The sequence below is a fragment of the Musca vetustissima genome, unplaced genomic scaffold (genome assembly GCF_032173495.1).
Source record: "Musca vetustissima isolate MV318-11 ecotype Yass unplaced genomic scaffold, APGP_CSIRO_Mvet_v1 utg12262, whole genome shotgun sequence".
NCBI classification, from domain to species: Eukaryota; Metazoa; Arthropoda; class Insecta; order Diptera; family Muscidae; genus Musca; species Musca vetustissima.
The window spans coordinates 23,740-43,251 of NW_026886139.1; the positions used below are offsets into that span (position 1 = coordinate 23,740).

At 34.9% G+C, this 19,512-nt stretch overlaps 1 protein-coding gene across 1 annotated transcript; it reads right to left on the minus strand.

The window, feature by feature from the left end:
* Window positions 1-17,453: 17,453 nt before the first annotated feature.
* LOC133333612 (peptidoglycan-recognition protein SC2-like) lies at window positions 17,454-18,114 on the minus strand. Its single transcript, XM_061541923.1, has 2 exons — window positions 18,072-18,114; window positions 17,454-17,968 (listed from the first exon to the last, which is right to left on the minus strand). Exons 1-2 carry the CDS (start codon window positions 18,106-18,108, stop codon window positions 17,454-17,456), a joined length of 552 nt encoding a protein of 183 aa, XP_061397907.1. The 5' UTR covers window positions 18,109-18,114.
* Between the last annotated feature and the right edge of the window lie 1,398 nt (window positions 18,115-19,512).

Sequence of the window (19,512 nt, forward strand, 5' to 3'; positions counted from 1 at the left end):
TACTATAAAGACTACCTGAGCCTTTAGCTCGTTTCTAAAGACTCTCTCAGCTTCTGCACCTCAATTAATGCTTTAGATTAAGCTGGGTTAAATAGAGACATCGTTCAGTTCGTCTAGTAAGAGTCCCCGACTCTTTAGCTTATCTAGAAAGATTACGTATCTTTCAACAGTGTGAAGGTGATTGGATTCTTATAAGAATATTTGTCTTCATCCTATAAGAGCACCTATTAATCTTCCAATTGTTTTCTTTTTGGCCTTTCTATAGAAAGACCAATTAGCCGCCTTATAAGAAGACATATTCGGTTTTTCATTGGAATACCTATTAGTCATCTTATTAGATTGAAGTTCTTACAACAATACCTATTAGTATTACTATTGGTCAACCTATTAGACCTACTATTATTAAACCTATTGGTCTGACTAAAAGAAAACATATTGTTCATCCCGTTAGAAGGCCCATTGAACTTCCAATTCGTCTTCTTATAAGAATTTCTATTGTTCTCAAACTAGAGTTGCTGTTCTTCCTTCTAGAATACCTACTGTAATTCTTGTTAGATAACATATATATAGTTCTATCGAAATTTGTAATGTTCTAGATAAAGCCTTAATGAGTTTTCTATAAGAAGACCTATTGATATCCCCATTAGAAGACCTATTCACCTTCCTACAGGAGGAAGTCCTTCCTATCTTATGGAAGTCCTATTGGAAGACATGTTAGTTTTTCTTTAAGATGGGTTCTTTGTTCTCATGATATTCTTTTTTAATAATACATATTTGTTTTTTCTCTTCGTTTCCCTCTTGTCTCCTATTAGAACAGACATTGTTCTTGTTTTCATGTTCACTATTTTTCACAACATGTATGTATTTATTTTGATTTTCTTTTCGCACACACACTCTCGCCACACATGTGTTGTTTATTTTAATTTCAACATTCCTGTACTTTATTTGCATGTGATTGAAGAAATGTTTATATATCATAGATTTGTTTATTTATTTTTTTTTTTTGGCAATCTAGTGTCCAGTTCTTCTTCAACAGAAGGGGATTTTTATGGCAACAAATATATAAATACATGTGTTCATTTGTATATGTGTATTAACAATAATAATGTTTGTATTTTTTATATTTAATTCGGTATTGATTTATAAATTGCGTTACAGTTAGTAAAACGCTCTGAACGAAAAAAAAAAAAACAAAAAACGGGGAAAAACATTGAGTAAACAGGTCATAATCCGTCGTTGTACATCACATTGTATATCGATAGATGGACGGTGATTAAAAGTACTTTAGTATGGCTCTAATTGCTTCATAACATTTGTTATTAAAATGTTTAATAAACCAGTGAGCGGAGCAGTATAGTCGGACGGGGCCGACCATATGGTACCCTACACAACTTCCACGAAAAACTAATTTTCTGTGGATTTATATTCTGAGCTTGGGCAATATTTCGCGATATTTGAACCATCTGGACCAACTAGAGGCCGATAATTATTACTAATGTTCAGCGTTATACTTGACCATAACTGGAACTTCATGGAACATTTTAAAGCGATCAGCGCTATATTTCCGGCCTCTAGTGTGGTAAAGGGTTACTAAATAATATCTGAATACATAAGCACCTGTAAATATTGAAGTGTAACTTCCACATCTGGTATAATTGGTATCAATGTAAAGGCCAACCACTGTCCTTGGATATACCAACAACTTTTCGGGTATATGTCCTTCAGGTGTGAATCTATACGCTATAGAATACAAATTTTGTAATTTTTCACACAAAAGTCAGGGTCTATTTGACTCGCTAAATATTGACCGATCCTTATCAAAACAGGCATGCTTATTCTTTGGCCCGATCCCCTTCTCTATGTAGAAATTCGCGATGTTTGGGTCATAATTGCGGCCTCTAGAGCGACCAGAAAAAACGATAAAAATTAAGTATTTGGTCCATTTCATCCCCTAGATATTAACCGATCTTTATCAAAAACAAACCCAGAACCCATCCTACATGCAAAATTTCGTGTAGATTGGTCCATAACTGTGGCCTGTATCGTGTTTACAAACTATAATGAACAGACGGACGGACACACATGTCTAGATCGACTCAACTAGTCGAGATATGACGATCGGTATACTTATAGGTGGGTACAGGATCAATATTTCGCGGCGTTACAAACTCTTGGGGCTACACAAAGCTATAATACCCTGACAACATAGTTGTGTAGGGTATAATGAAATAAGTCCCTAAGCGGGGACTTATCTCGTAATGAAATAAGTCCATAATTCGGAAAATGAAATACATTGTTTTTTATATCATTTAGTTTTTATTTTATTTTTAAGAAAAAAATTGGCGCCTCTTTGCCTATCTACCTTCTGCATCCAAAAACCATCGAAATATTTAAACATATTTTAGATTTTATCAGGGTAAATGATCCATTAATTAAATCCCCTGGTAATAATGACAAAGCGTATATGGTAACAAATCTCTCTACCAAAAATTATTAATATTCGCCCTCTTTTAGGGGTAGTTTCCATATAACTCCCTTTTTATACCCTTCACCACACTGTGGTTCAGGGTATTATGTGTTTGTGCATATGTTTGTAACAGGTTAAAGGAAACGAGATAGACACATGGTTCCTTTTGAGAATATGCATAGAATCACTTTCTGAGTCGATTTATGCATGTCCGTCCGTCCGTTCGTCTGTAGATGTTAAATTGTAAACAAAGTACAGGTCGAATTTATGATACGATTTGGATGAAATTTGGCACAGCTCACTTATTTGGTCCTAGGACGAACCCTATTGAAATTAAAGAAAATCGGTTCAGATTTTGATTTAGTAACACTGTGGAGGTGTAGGATTGGGGTATGTAGGAAGATCTGGAAATTGGTACTATTGTGGGTGAACCAATATAGTTGAAGTCCTAAAACTTTAATTTAGAATCAGTATGGGGGTGTAGGATTGGGGTATGTAGGCAATTTTGGAAATTGGTACTACTGTATGCTAAATTTGGTACAATTTGGATTGTGGGTGAACCGATAGAGTTAGAATCCTGAAACTTGGATTTGGAAACACTGTGGGGGTGTAGGGTTGGGTATGTAGGAATTTGTACTAAGTTACTAAACTTGGTACAATGTAAATTGTTGGTGAAGCGATAGAGTTTTAATCCTTAAACTGGGAATTTGGATCACTGTGGGGTGTTCGTTTGGGGTAAAAAGGGGATTCTGGAAATTCATACTACTTTGTACTAAATTTGGTACAATTTGAATTGCTGGTGCACTAATAGAGTTGGAATCCTGAAACTTGGATTTAGGATGACTGTGGGAGTATAGGATTGGGATATGTAGGAAGTTTTGGAAATTGGTACAACTATGTACTAAATTTGGTACAATTTGAATTGTGGGTGAACCGATAAAGTTGGAATCTTGAAACTTGGATTTAGGATGACTGTGGAAAAGTAGGATTGGGATATGTAGGAAGTTTTGGAAATTGGTACAACTATGTACTAAATTTCGTACAATTTGAATTGTGGGTGAACCGATAGGTTTAGAATCCTAAAACTTGGATTTAGAATCACTGTGGAGGTGTAGGATTGGGGTATGTAGGAAGTTTTGGAAATTGGTAATACTGTGTACTAAATTTTGTACAATTTGAATTGTGGGTAAACCGATAGTGTTGGAATCCTGAAACTTGGATTTAGGATCAATGTGGGGGTGTTGGTTTGGGGTAAAAAAGAGGTTTTGGAAATTCGTACTACTATGTACTAAATTTGGTACAATTTAAATTGTGGGTGAACCAATATAGTTGGAATCCTGAAATTTGAATTTGGAATCATTGTGGGGGTGTAGGATGGGGATATGAAGTTTTGTTGGATGGTTGAACAGGGTACTTATGGAAATAATGTGTGCTAAATGGAAAATGAAATGGTACTCAAATTTAATTATGGTCGATATTAATGTGTGAATTGGATTTTCTGACATATGCAGTTTGCTGTGAAAATAAAATAATATGTTAATGCATGTTGAAATATTTCCTACATTCGCTAACGAAGTTGCGGGCATATGCTAGTACTACATAAAGGTCCTCATTGCAGTGCCGAGGTCGTAACTTATTTGTTACTGCAAGCAGAGTTTTATACTCTCTTCAGAAGAAAGTTTTCTGAGATTTTGCACAGATTTGTCTTCGGTTTTAAGGTAGATCAAATTCCACTGTGGGTTATATGGTTCTACGTTTTCAATAACACCTTTGAAATTGTTTCAGTAAATATGCAAAAAAGTTGATTATTAAAAAAATTTTTTTTTCAAAGACTGTAGAGTGCGTGGATTTTTACAAATATTTTTTTAAAGCCTTATAGATTCCTTGGATTTTTAAAAATGTATTTTTAAAGGACTATACAAGGCGAGGACAATTAAGGACAATGCCAAGCATCGTTTTGCAATTCCAAGCATCGACAAGCATCGAAATATACGTTTTGGGATTGGATTTAAAAAATATTTGTTCAAACTATACAAGGTATGGATTATATTTATCAATAATTATACATGGCATGGAAAATAATAAAAAATTAAGGAATTCATGAAAAAAATCATGGAATATAGATGGGACTTCGGAACACCATTTACATTAAATAGGACGAAAATATATATGTTGGAGCTATATTTAAATCTGAACCGATTTCAACGAAACTAAACGCACATCATTCTAGGCTGAATTAAGTATGCTATGCCAAATTTCTTGCAAATCGAAAGATATATAGGGACTTTGGTACACTATTTAATTTAAGGGGACCCCCCCATTCTCGGGGTCAAATTTTTTTTTGATTTAATTCGATTCTACACTAATACAAGAATATCTCTACAAAATTTCAAGTGAAAATCTCAAGAACTCTTGAAGATATAACCGATTTATTGTGTCAGCATCAAGTGACGGCTAAAGGGCTTCTCAAACTTTTGAACGCGTTTTTCTCTTTTGCGAATGGCGGGCACGATAACTCAAAAACTAATAACCCAATCGATTTCAAATTTTTACACGTTTCTCTGTGAGTGTATAGCTATCGTATGAACTAGGATAAAGCCAAACGGTGAAGATGTTCCTTATTTTTTAACTTGGTTTTTGGTCAAAATTTGGCGATTTTTCAAAAATATTTTTTCAAAGGTCCGCCATTTTGTTAATTTTAGAGCGAAGTCAATAATCCTAATTCATACGAGAGCCAGACATGTACTCTTTCTAACACCGTTGGAATTTTCGGATTCCGATGATCCAGTGAGGAGTTATCATGCCCGCCATCAAAAATAAGGACGTTTCTTTAATTACAAAAAAAAAAAAAAAAAAAACAACAAAACAATAACAAAATTTTTTTGTAAATTATTTTTCTTCTTTTTTAAATCTTCAAATATATATGTGCAAAGATGCAAACCTTAACAAGCATTGGTATTGATTTACCAGCCCATTGAAAATCTTTAAAAATTAAAATCGAGAATGGGTGGGGTTCCCTTAAGTCGGACGAAAATATATATGGGAGCTGTATCTGAATCTAAGCCGATTTCAACGAAACTTAACACACATCATTCTGGGCTTTATTCAGTATGATATGCCAAATTTCGTCCAACTCAAAAGATAAATAGGGACTTGGGTGCACCATTTACATTAAATCGGATGAAAACATATATGGGATCTATATCTAAATCTGAACCGACTTTTCAATAGGGCCAAATAAATGATCTGTGCCAAATTTCGTTTAATTCGGATCATAAATGCATCCTGCAGTTTGTTAATATACCCTTCCAGGGTTAGTATCGGAAGGACCTGCAAAACATACTCTTGTCATTGTATTAAAAACATAGAATTTTTTATTTTCAAAATATCCCAACTTTCACTTGCATAGTAACATTTTTATCGTATATTCACGATTTTCCACGTACTACCATAATTGAGTATTTTTTTTTTTCTTTTGTTTGCTTACCATTTTTAATTTAATTCAATTTATTTTGTTGGTCGTGATTTGTAAGAAGAACCTTTTTGTTAACCAAATGGACATGTGCTTTTGCACGACGTCATTTCTTTTAATTGCTGGGTATTTTTTTTCAAATGCATTTAACTTTTTGCCTGACCCCGTGGTTTGTTATGTAAACACATCGATGACATTGTCATTTTCGTGGAATTGAATAAAACGGGGGGACTTTTTTTTCTTCGTTCGGTGCATTCCAATCGGTTTGGGGGCGCTTGATCCAATTGTCGGTAGCATTTTCCCTTTAACCAGTTTGTATGTATGTCCAGTTCAGTTGTTTATTTGTAGTTTCCCTTTTCATTTTATTTTTTAGTTCCAATTGAGTCAATCTCTTTTGCGGAATATTCTGTGAAATAATTGATTAAAATTCACGGGGAGTTAATGTTTTTTCCGTTGTAGTCGTTTTTTACTACTTTCCAAAGGAATTATTTATTTGTTGGCCAGGGACTTTTTTGGTGAGCGGATTTCGAATGAATAATGCAAGTCATTGTTGATTATATTTTGTGTTTTTTTTTTGCAATTTTTTAGTTACGGGAAGCATAATTGGTGAAAGGTGAAAATAACACAGAAGATTGGAATTGGAACAAGGTGTAGAAACAAGTTTAAAGGAATGATATGAAAACATACGTTTTATTTTAATTTAGGAAACCTGAATTATTATTCTACCAAAGGTAGACCAGTCATTTGAACATCTGATGTCTATAAGAAAATCTTGTAACTATTCTATCCATTAAAAGCGTATAGAAAATAGGTCAAATTTATATGCCTCATATGATGTGTTCTGTGTATGGAATACCTATAAAATATCTTCTTTCTATAAAAGTCCTGCAAAAGGAATACTGTATATGGAATGTCGAAAGGCAGTAAAAGTCTAATAAAGTTATTTCGCTGAAATTTGTTATTTTAGAAAATAAATCCACAAAAACTTAGAAAGATAGGTCCATTTTTGGGTAGCCTCCATATAAGCGCACCCTCCGATTTTCGGTATATTGGGGTTCTTGAGAGCGTTTTTCATCTGAATTTGAATACAAATTCTAAGACAATTTAGTTTTTTGTTGTAATCATTCCGCCTTCTAAGGATATCGTGATAAAAAAAAAATGGTTGAACCGGACGATGATGAAATATATCGCCAGCTTTTGGCCATCTCCCCCATATAGTGATACCTCCTGAAGGAAAGTTTTGAGATACAAAATTATTATATCGGGTTCCAAATTGAGCTATATCGGTCAAAATTATAATATCGGGTTCCAAATTGAGCTATATCGGTCATTAATTAGGTATAGCCCCTCATACAATGTTAACCCAAATATTCCCTAATTCCTACACTATGCTATCAATATTTGCCCCCCTTTAGGCATAGCCTCATATAACTTTGCACTCTAAATTTCTGTAGTTTGAGAATTTTATACATATGCCCCACTCTACAATTCGTTTTCAGATTTTAGAAAAAATCGCTATTAATAATTTGGTGTGCATAATGGTTTACAGAAATCGGTTTATCGGTATAGGTCCACTTTTTGATATGTTCCCTATATTTTCATTTCAAGTACCTGTCATGGCGTCAGTAGGGGGGATGAAATTGGCCTCAAAATTGCAGAATTTTTGACATTTTATACACATGTTCCACCCTACCATGCCTCGTCAATATCGGTCCACTTTTTGCGGTTTTGCGATTTTAGAAAAATCTCCATTAGAAATTGCTAAAATTGGTATTTGGTGTACATAAAACAATCGCTTGGTACAATTGTTGGTATAGGTATACTTTTTGCTATCTTCCCTATATTTTAATAGTTTGTAGCTATCAGTATACCTACGGTGGGGGGTATCCAAAGTTCAGACCGGCCGAACTTAACGCCATTTTCACTTGTTAATTCTCATTACCTACCAAATCTTTTCACTAAATTAGTTAACTTTACTGAAGGTGCAATTTTTGGTATTTCAGTTTTTTATACCCTTTACCACACTGTTTTTGTTTTTCCGTTTGTAACGCATCGAAATAATCATTTCCGACCCTATAAAGTATATATATTCTTGATCAGCGTAAAATTCTATGACGATCTAAGCATGTCCGTCTGTCTGTTGTAATCACTCTAGCGTCTAAACGAATTGAGATAGATCGCCAAATTTTGCATAGAGTCGTCTTTTGTCTGCAGGCAGGTCAAGTTCGAGGATGGGCTATATCGGTCCACGTTTAGGCATAGCTCCCATATAAGGATACCCCCCAATTTTCGGTAATTTAGGGTTCTTGGGCGCGGTTTTCAACTGAATTCGCTGAAATTTGGTACATGGGGTTCTTATTGGGTACCAAATTTCCCCACTAAAAATTATAAATATAGGTCCACCTTTTCTGGTAGCCCCCATATAAGGGTACCTCCCAATTTCCAGTTTTTGGGGGGTTTTGACCGGATTTTTTCACCGAATTGGCTGTAATTTAGTAATTTGAGTTCTAATTGGGTAGCAAATCTCTCCAAAAAAAAATTATAAGTGTAGGTCAATTTTTTCGGGTAGCCCCCATATAAGGGTACCCCCAATTTTCGATATTTTGAGGTTCTTGAGCGTGTTTTTCAACCGAATTCGCTGAAATTTGGTATTTTGTACTCGTATATGGTAACAAATCTCACCGCCAAAAGTTATTAATATTCACCCCTTTTTAGGGGTAGTCCCCATATAACCCCCTTTTTGTATTAAAATAGTTATCTGATTTGTTCCGTGTGTTGCGGTTTGGTAGTCGTTACGGGGAATAGTCAATATTGGGTTCTAAATTTGCATATACCGGTCATTAATTAGGCATAGCCCTCATATAATGATATCCCCAAATATTCACTATTTCCTACACTATGTAATCAATATTGGTTCCCCTTTTGTCATACCTTCCTATAACTTTGTAATCTAAATTACAGTAGTTTGAGAATTTTATACTCTACCATGCGTTGTCAGTATCAGTCCACTTTTTGGATCTTGCAGATTTTAGGAAAAATCCGCATTAAAAATTGCTGAAGTTTGTATTTGGTGTACATAATGGTTTACAGAAATCGCTTTTCAGAATTATAGGTATATGCCCACTTTTTTGTATGTTCCCTATATTTTAATTGCATGTATGTGTTGGTATAACTATGGTGGAGGGTATCCAAAGTTCGGTCCGGCCGAACTTAATGCTTTTTCACTTGTTTTTGTATTTTGGGTTTTCTGTAGAATTGACTTAATTTTTGGCTTTTCTTCGGGTAACAAATATTCGTCCATTTTTGGGGATACTTACCCCCCTTATTATACTCTACGGCCCTATAAAGTACATATATTTGCCATTTAAATTTATTTCAATTCTGTACTTCTTGTGCGAAGCAGCCCGTTTTTCGTTACATCGGTAGTTTTCAACCCACTTCCCAAAATTATTTCTAAGTAGATTTGGAAACTTCATTTAATGTAACGGCTGAACTAGACAGCTCTTGTTCTTTATTAATTTTAGGGTCACACTTGCCTAATGACGAATTTGGTTCTTTATATTCTCACCAAACCTCCTAAAATCTTGTTGCCCAGTGTTATTATGGACCTCTATCTATATGTAGAAACCCTCTTGAATGTCTTCTGTAGACAGACGATAGTCTAAAGAAGGCATAGTAGATGTTTCCTGACTATAGAAGTAGTATATCTTTATTTACTGACAATATAAGAATTTCTCCTTCAGTAAAAGACTTACTGATTGGTATAAAAATCGAATAAAATTAATCACAAAATAAATATAAATTCCATCTTCCATAAAATATTATTAATTCCTCGCACTACTATTTGATTACCACTGTAAAGTGTTATCGTATTTGTTTAGACAATTTGTCAAATTGTCACAACATTAAATCTTAATTAGTAATTTGTAGGTTTGTGTGAGTGCCGTCAACGATAAGATATGAATTTTACCAACACCTGGTCAATTTATAATAATACAAAACCTGAAAATAAGTAAGATAATTCAACTATTCTCCATCAGATGGTGCTGTGGTAGTGAATACATTCCGTTATTTTCAAAAATATATTTTAAGATCCGAAAAAGTTTTTGGAGATGGCTTCACACTATTTGTATATTCAATTGTAAAAGTTGAATTTTTGAAAAATGCATTGACATGTGGGACAGAGTAACGAAATTTTGAAAAGTTTGGGAAGATGATTGTTTTAATAAAAGCCAGTAAGGAAAATAGTAAAGTCGGTCGGGCCGACTATATGATACCCTTCACCACTATGGGTATTTTAACAGGACTATTAACATGAAATTGGATGAAATAAAATATGTGATATTTATCTAAATGTGAATCGACTGCGATCAATCCATAAATATGTCATTCGTTTTTTTACAATGGGACAAAAGTATTTCAATCGACTTCAACATATTACTAGGACATCCGTGGGATACATAGCCCAAGGATGTGCTTCTAGAACTACGTAACTACGTTATTCTATGCTCGATTTGGATGTTGTGCAAATTTCATGTCAATCTGACAAACATGAGGAGTATGAATCACCATGTACTTGAAATCGGACGAGAATATACATGGAAGCTATATCCAAATAGGACCCGATTTCAACGAAACTTGTCACAGGTTAGGTTACACTAATTTCAGTACGTTTTGTTTCTATCAGCCATATATTGGTTCCTTGGTGCGTCAATTACTTAAAATCAATGGATAATATAAAGGGAGCTATATCAAAATCTTTTACGAAACTTGTCACACATCATATATCTATATATATAAAAGAGCTTAGTGTTAAGTGAGTGAGTGAGTGAGTGACTGACTGACAGATCATCGCCCAGACGAAACGGCTAAAGCTAGAAGCTTGAAATTTTGAGTGTGGGTTGGTGTTGGTGTGTATGCGTGAGATAAGGCTGGGTTTTTGGAAATTCGAACTAGAAGGGTACGAAAAGTACTAAAATGTACCAAATATGGTACCCTTTGTATTAGGCGAACGGGAAGAGCTAGAATTCTGAAATTTGGAATGTGGGTCACTGATGTAAAGTTAGGAAGATGTACAAAAGCGTTTTTGGAAATTCGTACTAGAACGGTACGAAAAGTACTAAAAAGTACTAAATGTGATACCATTTGTATTTGGCGAACCGGTAGAGCTAGAACTCTGAAATTTGGATTGGTGGTCGCTGAGTGTAGGATAGATGTACCAACGGGTTTTTGGAAACTCGAAATAGAAGGGTACGAAAAGTACTAAAATGTACTTAATTTTGTACAATTTCGTAGCATGTGAATTGATAGAGCTAAAAACTTGAAATTTGGAATGCGACTTAGGGATGAGATGTAGAGTCTATTTAAGGAGATGGTTTTGAAAGCCTGTACTCATGTGTACGAAAAGTACTATATGATACTATATTTGGTACAAATTTAATTTGGAGATACAAATCGAGCTGGAATCCGGAAATTTGAAATTAACATTAGGAGTTGGACATCTGAGTGTAGGATTGGGAATGTACGTAGTTTTGGAATTTTTTTACCCAGTTTCAGTAATTTATATTCATGGGTACTAAATGGTACTAAATTTGGTACAATTTGAATTTTATGCGAACCAATAGAGCTAGAATCATGAAATTTGGAGTCAGGATAACTGTTGGGGTGTAAGATCGAGATATGTATGAAGTTTTAAAAATTTTTACTAATGTGCACTAAATTTGGTACAATTTGAATTGTAGGTGAACCGATAGAGTTGGAATCATAAATCTTGGATTTAGGATCAGTCTGGGGGTGAAAGTTTGGGTTAAGTGGGACGTTTTGGAAATTCGTACTACTGTGTACTAAATTTGGTACAATTTGAATTGTGAGTGAACCGAAAGAGTTGTAATCCTGAAACTTGGATTTAGCATCTCTGTTTAGGGTAAGTAAGAAGTTTTTGAAATTGGGGTCTGTAGGAAGTTTTGGAAATTTGTACTACAGTGTACTAAATTTGGTACAAATTGAATTGTGGATGAATCGATAGAGTTGGAATCTTGAAACTTTGTTTTAGGATCACTGTGGGGGTGTAGAATTGGGATATGTAGGAAGTTTTGGAAATTCGTACTACAGTGTACTAAATTTGGTACAAATTGAATTGTGGATGAACCGATAGAGTTGGAATCCTGAAACTTGGATTTAGGATCACTGTGGGGGTGTAGAATTGGGGTATGTAGGAAGTTTTGGAAATTCATAGTACTGTGTACTAAATTTGGTACAATTTGAATTGGGGGTGAACCGATAGAGTTGGAATCCTGAAACTTGGATTTAGGATCACTGTGAGGGTGTAGAATTGGGGTCTGTAGGAAGTTTTGGAAATTCGTACTGCAGTGTACTAAATTTGGTACAAATTGAATTGGGGATAAACCGATGGAGTTGGAATCCTGAAACTTGGATTTAGGATCACTGTGGGGGTGTAGGATTGGGGTATGTAGGAAGTTTTGGAAATTGGTACTACTATGTATTTAATTTGGTACAATTTGAATTAAGGGTGAACCGATAGAGTTGGAATCCTAAAACTTGGATTTAGGATCATTGTGGGGGTGTAGGATTGAGGTATGTAGGATGTTTTGGAAATTGGTACTACTGTGTACTAAATGTGGTACAATTTTAATTGTGGGCGAACAGATAGAGTTGGAATCCTGAAACTTGGTGTTAGGATCACTGTGGGGTTGTAGGATTGGGGTATGTAGGATGTTTTGGAAATTGGTACTACTGTGTACTAAATGTGGTACAATTTTAATTGTGGGCGAACAGATAGAGTTGGAATCCTGAAACTTGGTGTTAGGATCACTGTGGGGTTGTTGGGTTAGGGTAAGTTGGAGGTTTTGGAAATTCATACTACTGTGTGCTAAATTTGGTACAATTTGGATTGTGAGTGAACCGATAGCGTTGGAATTCTGAAACTTGGAATTAGGATCTCTGTGAAGTGTAGGTTTGGGTTAAGTAGGAAGTTTTGGAAATTCATACTACAGTGTACAGTCATTATGGGGGTGTAGGATCGGGGTATGCAGAAAAGAAAAGTACTAAAATATACCAAATATGGTACCCTTTTTATTAGCGAACGGGAAGAGCTAGAATTCTGAAATTTGGAATGTTGGTCACTGATGGAAAGTTAAAATGATGTGCAAAGGGTTTTTGGAAATTCGACCTATAAGTGTACTAAAGGTACTAAACTTTACTGAATTTACTTCCTGTTGTATATATATTGAACATATATAGCATGAATCTTGACATATGAAATGGAATACTGGTTGGGTAGTAGTGTTGATGTACGGAAATAAGTACATTCGTACTTATGTGTATAAAAAGTGTAAAATGGTACTAAATTTCGTACTATTTACATTCAGTTGAGTGTGTAGAGATGGAATCTTGATAATCGGAATTAGCTTTAAAAAATCGTACTTATTTGTATGAAAAGTACTAAATGGTACTAAATTTGGTGGAAGTTGGATTTAGGTGAACAGACAGAGGTGAGTCTTCAAATTGGGAATTAAAATGACTGTTGGAATGTAGGACTGAGGTAGATTATGAAATTCGTACTTATTGGTACGAAAGGTACTATATGGTACTAAATTTAGTACAATTTGGATTTTGCTTGAAAGGATAGAACTGAAAACCTGAAATTTGGAATTAAGATTTCCGTTGAAGATTGAGCTATAGAGACATCTTTGGAAACTCGTATTTATGTGTACGAAAAGTAATAAACGGCACTAGATGGATTTGGGTGAACGGAGAGAGCTGGAAACCCATAATTTGGACTAATGGTTGATGTTTGAATATATAATTGCGATATATAAGCATAGTACCTATGTGTACTAAATAGTACTATATTTCGTACAACTTGATTATGTGTGAACGGATAGAGCTGGACTCCCGAATTTTTTAATTAAAATTACTGTTGGAGTGTAAGATTGACATAGTTTAGGAAATTGTTAATTATAGAAACAAAAAGTACTAAATGGGTCCGGAAATCTTACAAATGTGTGAACGGATAGGGCTGTATTCTAAAATTTTGAATTAATATTACAGTTTGAGTGCAGAATTGAGATATGTCGGTAATTTTTTAAAATTCGTCATTATGTGTACTAAATGGTAAAAAAATTGGTACAATTTTGATTCGATTTAACGGATAGAGATAGTAAACGTAAATTTGTAATTAAAATTGCAAGATTAAGGAAGTATTGGAATTTCGTACTTATGGATACGAGAAGACCTAATTGGTACTAAATATGGTACAATTCGTTTTGTGTGAGCGGGAATCCTAATATTTGGACTTAAAAATAATTTGGAACAATTTGGACTTTGGTGGAAGTAAGATTAGGATTGATAGATTGATGTAGTTTTAGAAATTCTTACCTATGAGTATGAGAATTACTAAATGGTACTAAATTTGAAACAATTTGGATTTGGTTGAATCTTGAGATTTGGAACTTAGATTACTGTTGAAGTGTAGTATTGAGCTATGGAGACAACTTTGGAAACTCGAATTTATGTGTACCAATAGTATAGAATAGAAAATTCACTAAACTTGGATAACGGAGAGAGCTGGAAACCTAAAATTTAGAATGTTGGTCATTGACAGAGAGTTAGAAAGAAGGACCAAAGGGTTTTTGGTACTAAATTTAGTGGAGGTGACGGTGTTCGAAAAGTTCTAAATGGATTTCGGAAAATAGTGCTTATGTGTATGAAGAGTAATTAATGCTAATAAACCTGATATTAAATGTAGGAATAGAGGATTCCAGGCTCAATTCAGTACACTATGCCAAATTTCGTGCAAATCGAAAGATATATAGGGACTTTAGTGCACCTTTTACATTAAATCGGACGAAAATGTATATGGGAGCTATATCTAAATCTGAATCGATTTTCACGAAAATTGGTGGACATCATTCCAGGCTCAATTCAGTACACTATGCCAAATTTCGTGCCAATCGAAAGATATATAGGGACTTTGGTGCACCATTTACATAAAATCAAATGAAAATATATATAGTAGCTATATCAAAATCTGAACCGATTTTCAATTTAGTATGTCATGCCAAAGTTCGTGCAAATCGAAAGATATATAGGGACTTTGGTGCACCATTTACATAAAATCAGACGAAAATATATATGGGAGCTATATCTAAATCTGGTCCGATTTTCACGAAACTTGACAGACATCACATTAGGTTCAATTCAGTACGTTATGCCGAATTTCGTGCAAATCGAAAGATATATAGGGACTTTGGTGCACCATTTGCATAAAATCGGTCGAAACTATATATGGGAGCTATATCTAGATCTGGACCGATTTTCACGAAACTTGGCAGACATCACATTAGTTTCAATACAGTACGTTATGCCGTTTACATTAAATCGGACGGCAATATATATGTGAGCTATATCTAAATCTGGATCGACTTATCCCAATTTCTTCCTCACACTGACATATTTTCCGAATATTACGAGTATTCAGTACAGCTATTGTCCAGATTCCTTTCACCGTGGGTTATGTTGTCATGTTCGGCTTTCATTTGTGGTCTATAGATCGACTCGAAAATAACACAAAAAATTAAGTTTTCGGTCCACTTCATTCCAAAATTATTATCTGATCATCACTGAAAATTATAGGCGTTGTCCTTGACCATAACTGGAACCTCATGGAACATTTCAAAGCGATCAGCGCTATAGTTCCGCTCTCTAGAGTGATAATGGGTTACTAAATAAATAATATATACGCTATAGAATACAAATTTTGTCATTTTTCACACAAAAGTCGAGCACATTTGACTAAATATTTGGTATCTCTATCAAAACAGGCATGCTTATTATTTGGCCCGATCCCCTTCTCCTTGCAAATTTTCACGATGTTCGGACCATTATTGCTGCCTCTGGAGCGACCAGAAAAACCGACAAAAATTTAGTGTTTGGTCCATTTCATCCCCTAAATATTAACCGATCTCTCCCAATAGGGGTCTTCATTGGCCAGAACCCATCCTACATGCAAAATTTCGTGAAGATTGGTTCATAACTGTGGCCTGTATCGTGTTTACAAATTATAATGGACAGACGGACGGACGGACACACATGTCTAGATCGACTCAGCTAGTCCAGATATGACGATCGGTATACTTAAAGGTCTAGGACCAATAGGGGTCTTCATTGGCCAGAACCCATCCTACATGCAAATTTTCGTGAAGATTGGTTCATAACTGTGGCCTGTATCGTGTTTACAAATTATAATGGACAGACGGACGGACGGACACACATGTCTAGATCGACTCAGCTAGTCCAGATATGACGATCGGTATACTTAAAGGTCTAGGACCAATATTTCGCGGCGTTACAAACTTTTGGGGCTGCATAAAGCTATAATACCCTGACAACATAGTTGTGTAGGGTACAATAAAACATACGGACGCAAAAATGTAACTTTTTTCATTTCGGAAAATCGTTGAGAGTGGATTGAAGAAATTTGAAGCGTCCCCGCTCACTCCAGGGTGCTTCAAATCGAACCCTTTTATTGTTAGCCCTAGTTTCATTGCTCTTCTTCAAGTTAGATGCGCTTTTTGAGAGCATTTTCCTTAAAGTCTCAAGACCCCAAGCCGTGGGGCGATATTGACAATCCATGGTATGGGGGAATAATTGCATAAAATCCTCAAGATACTGCAATTCACACTTAATATTAAAAATACCGAAAATCGTTAGGTATAATTATAGAGGTTGCAGACCTAAACGCGTGTCTAGACCATAACCTTCAAAACACTGAAATTTTCGGGGTGTCGTTATATGGTGAAATACAGCCCTGTGCAAAATTACAGCACCCTATCTCAATTCATTCAAAAGGTAGCGTGATTACAACATACGGGCGGACATTGCTAGATCGTCTTAGACTTAAACCCTGATTGAGAATATACTTACCTTGTAGGTTCGGAAATAAACATTTCGATGAATTACAAAAGCAATGACAAAATTAATATACCCTCCATACTATGGTGGAGGATATAAAAACGACGAATCGATGAAAATTCGTATGACCAATATATCGATTTGTTCATAGGTTGTTTGGCTTTTCGGGGAAGTGATATAGAAAAAATATTTTCAAAGTGGTGTTAGCGTTATCTTTGATAATAATTTAATTGGATAAACTTTATTCTTGTCATTAATAGCAATAGTTCATTCATTTCTGCAGTGATAAATCTAGTGAATATCGTAAATAAATTCTCCGACTTTAGGTATATTTCTCGAATTTCAATAGACCCCATCATAGAAATACGTTTCATTCTTTGTAGAACTTGTGAGTTTGCAATATACCTTTACATCGGAGTGTATTTACGTCTAAAGAGATATGATCGCGAACTCCCTCACTTGTTACATTTTGTACATGAAAAAACCTTTTCATTCCGGCCATTGAAATCAAACTAGCTTTTCATTTTCGATCAGACAGTCATTTAACAATTTTATTTTCCTTTAAACGAACAAAGACATTGTTTAAGCCCTCCAGTTGGACCATTTCTTAATTTCATTGTACAAATTATTACCGGGACATTCGGTCGAACCGACTTGACGATGACCATACAAAGTGTAATTGGACGAGACATAACCCTGAGACACCAACCAGGCAATCAATTCTTTAGCCTTGGAGATTTGAGCAGCAGTTGGGGTGTAGTTATTGTAATTACCAATGAACATAATGCCATAGGATTTGCTGTTCCAGTTGGTGGCATGAGCACCCATAACACCAGCACCGCGACCTTCATAGATGTTACCATCAGCACCAATGCCATAGTTATAACCGATATCAGCCCAGCCCAAAGAATCCATGTGATAGGATTGCATGTTACGCATCTGGGCACTGCAGGTGGCTTGGGTGTTGCAGTAAGCACCGGCCGAATGATGGATGACCACATAGCTCAAACCTTTGGCCAAATAGCTTTTTGAGGTGGCAGCACGACCACCCCATTGGGATTTGGTAATGATGTTGATGGCAGAAATGCCACTGGTGCCTAGAACGCGCAAAAATCAAACGAACACGTATTAGGAGTTATTAAGCGTGTATGTGAGAAGTCGGATTAGAAAAATATATCGCTTTCCGATTTTGTAACTTACAGCAGAGTACAGCCAAGAGAGCAAAGAAAGCCTTCATTGTTGTGTTGTGCGGTTAAAGACTATAATTTAACTGATGATTCGTTTTCCATCGAATCAACCTTTAAATACTAATCGCTTTCTTCGAGTGACGTTTTTGTTACTATATATTTTTTTAAAAAGAAAAAAATATTGATAATATTAAAAATGCCTTCGCCCTATTGCTTTTGTTTTCTATTTGTTGGGGTTTACTTCAATTAGCCTGGCACACAATTTCGTACATATTATCGGCTCCCCCCAATATAAGTGCGAACTTTGCAAATAATACTCTTACTATCTCTGAAGATAGTTGTTATAGCTGGGCCAATAGATAAAACAAATTAATAATTTGCCATTTTATCCCATTATCAATGGAGAGACACGAGTTGCTCTATTATTACTTTTTGGTGATAACAGTTTGAAGCACTTCTAGGGAGATTTCTATCTATATAATTTAAATTTAAAATACCGTTAATAAGTTGGCAAAGGTATTTATGCAAAATTACCGACTATTCTAGAAATTGATTATTTATAATAATTGATTATTAATTGGTTTGATGGTCCTAAGGAAGAGATCTGTTTTATTCGATCTAAATCAGCTGTGAAATGTAAATAGAATCGGTAATATAATAACAATTCGCAATCTCTTCGACTTTAAGATGTAGAACACGCTCATTATCGGTCTCAAAAAATCGATATCTTTTTAATGGTCTTAATATATTGGGAACATGTTTTTAAGATTTGTGATATGTATAGAATTAATATTAAGGCTTACACCACTCGCTCAATGTGATATACTAACTTAACCACTGAACCTAGCCCATGTTAAGTTCTTTTCAATTGGCTTTATAAAGACACTCCCATTTAAAATTGGAATTATAAAGTCAACTAGGTCTGTATTGAGACTACGGGTGTACATAAAAACCAATTGGTCTGTATGGAGGCCGATTGGAGGTGTATAGAAACCAAAGGTCTTTATAGAATCCACAGGTATGAATAAAGACTAATTGTTCTCTATATATAACACATGGACTTATATAGCCCAATTGGTCTGTATAGAGACCATTATAAGTTATAAAGATCAATTGGTATGTAATCGAACTGATTGGAAGTGCGTAGATACCACATGTCTCCAGAGAGAACATAGGTCTGTAGATGTAAAAACTAGGATTCGCTTTAGTTTGTATGTATATAGATATCATAAAGTTGTAAAACAAATTTTGAAATTAGTGGAGCAGAAAAAACAGTTTAAAAAAGGTTAGCTCTATTTTTTTTATTTGAGTGGTGAAAAGTGTGTTATTTAAGGAATAAAAAAAATTGCTGCGGAGTCCTGCGGTCCTAAGTTATTTAACTTTTTTGGTGACCACCTTATGAAAAAATATGGCATATTCACGAAATGGTTAGAAGCGAATGGTCAAATATGTTA

Excerpts from the sequence above, each read along its gene's own strand:
- LOC133333612 (XM_061541923.1), bottom strand. The coding sequence starts at position 18,108 with ATGAAGGCTTTCTTTGCTCTCTTGGCTGTACTCTGCT. Across the intron at positions 17,969-18,071 it reads TCTCTTGGCTGTACTCTGCT|GCACCAGTGGCATTTCTGCC; the intron begins GTAAGTTACAAA and ends TGCGCGTTCTAG.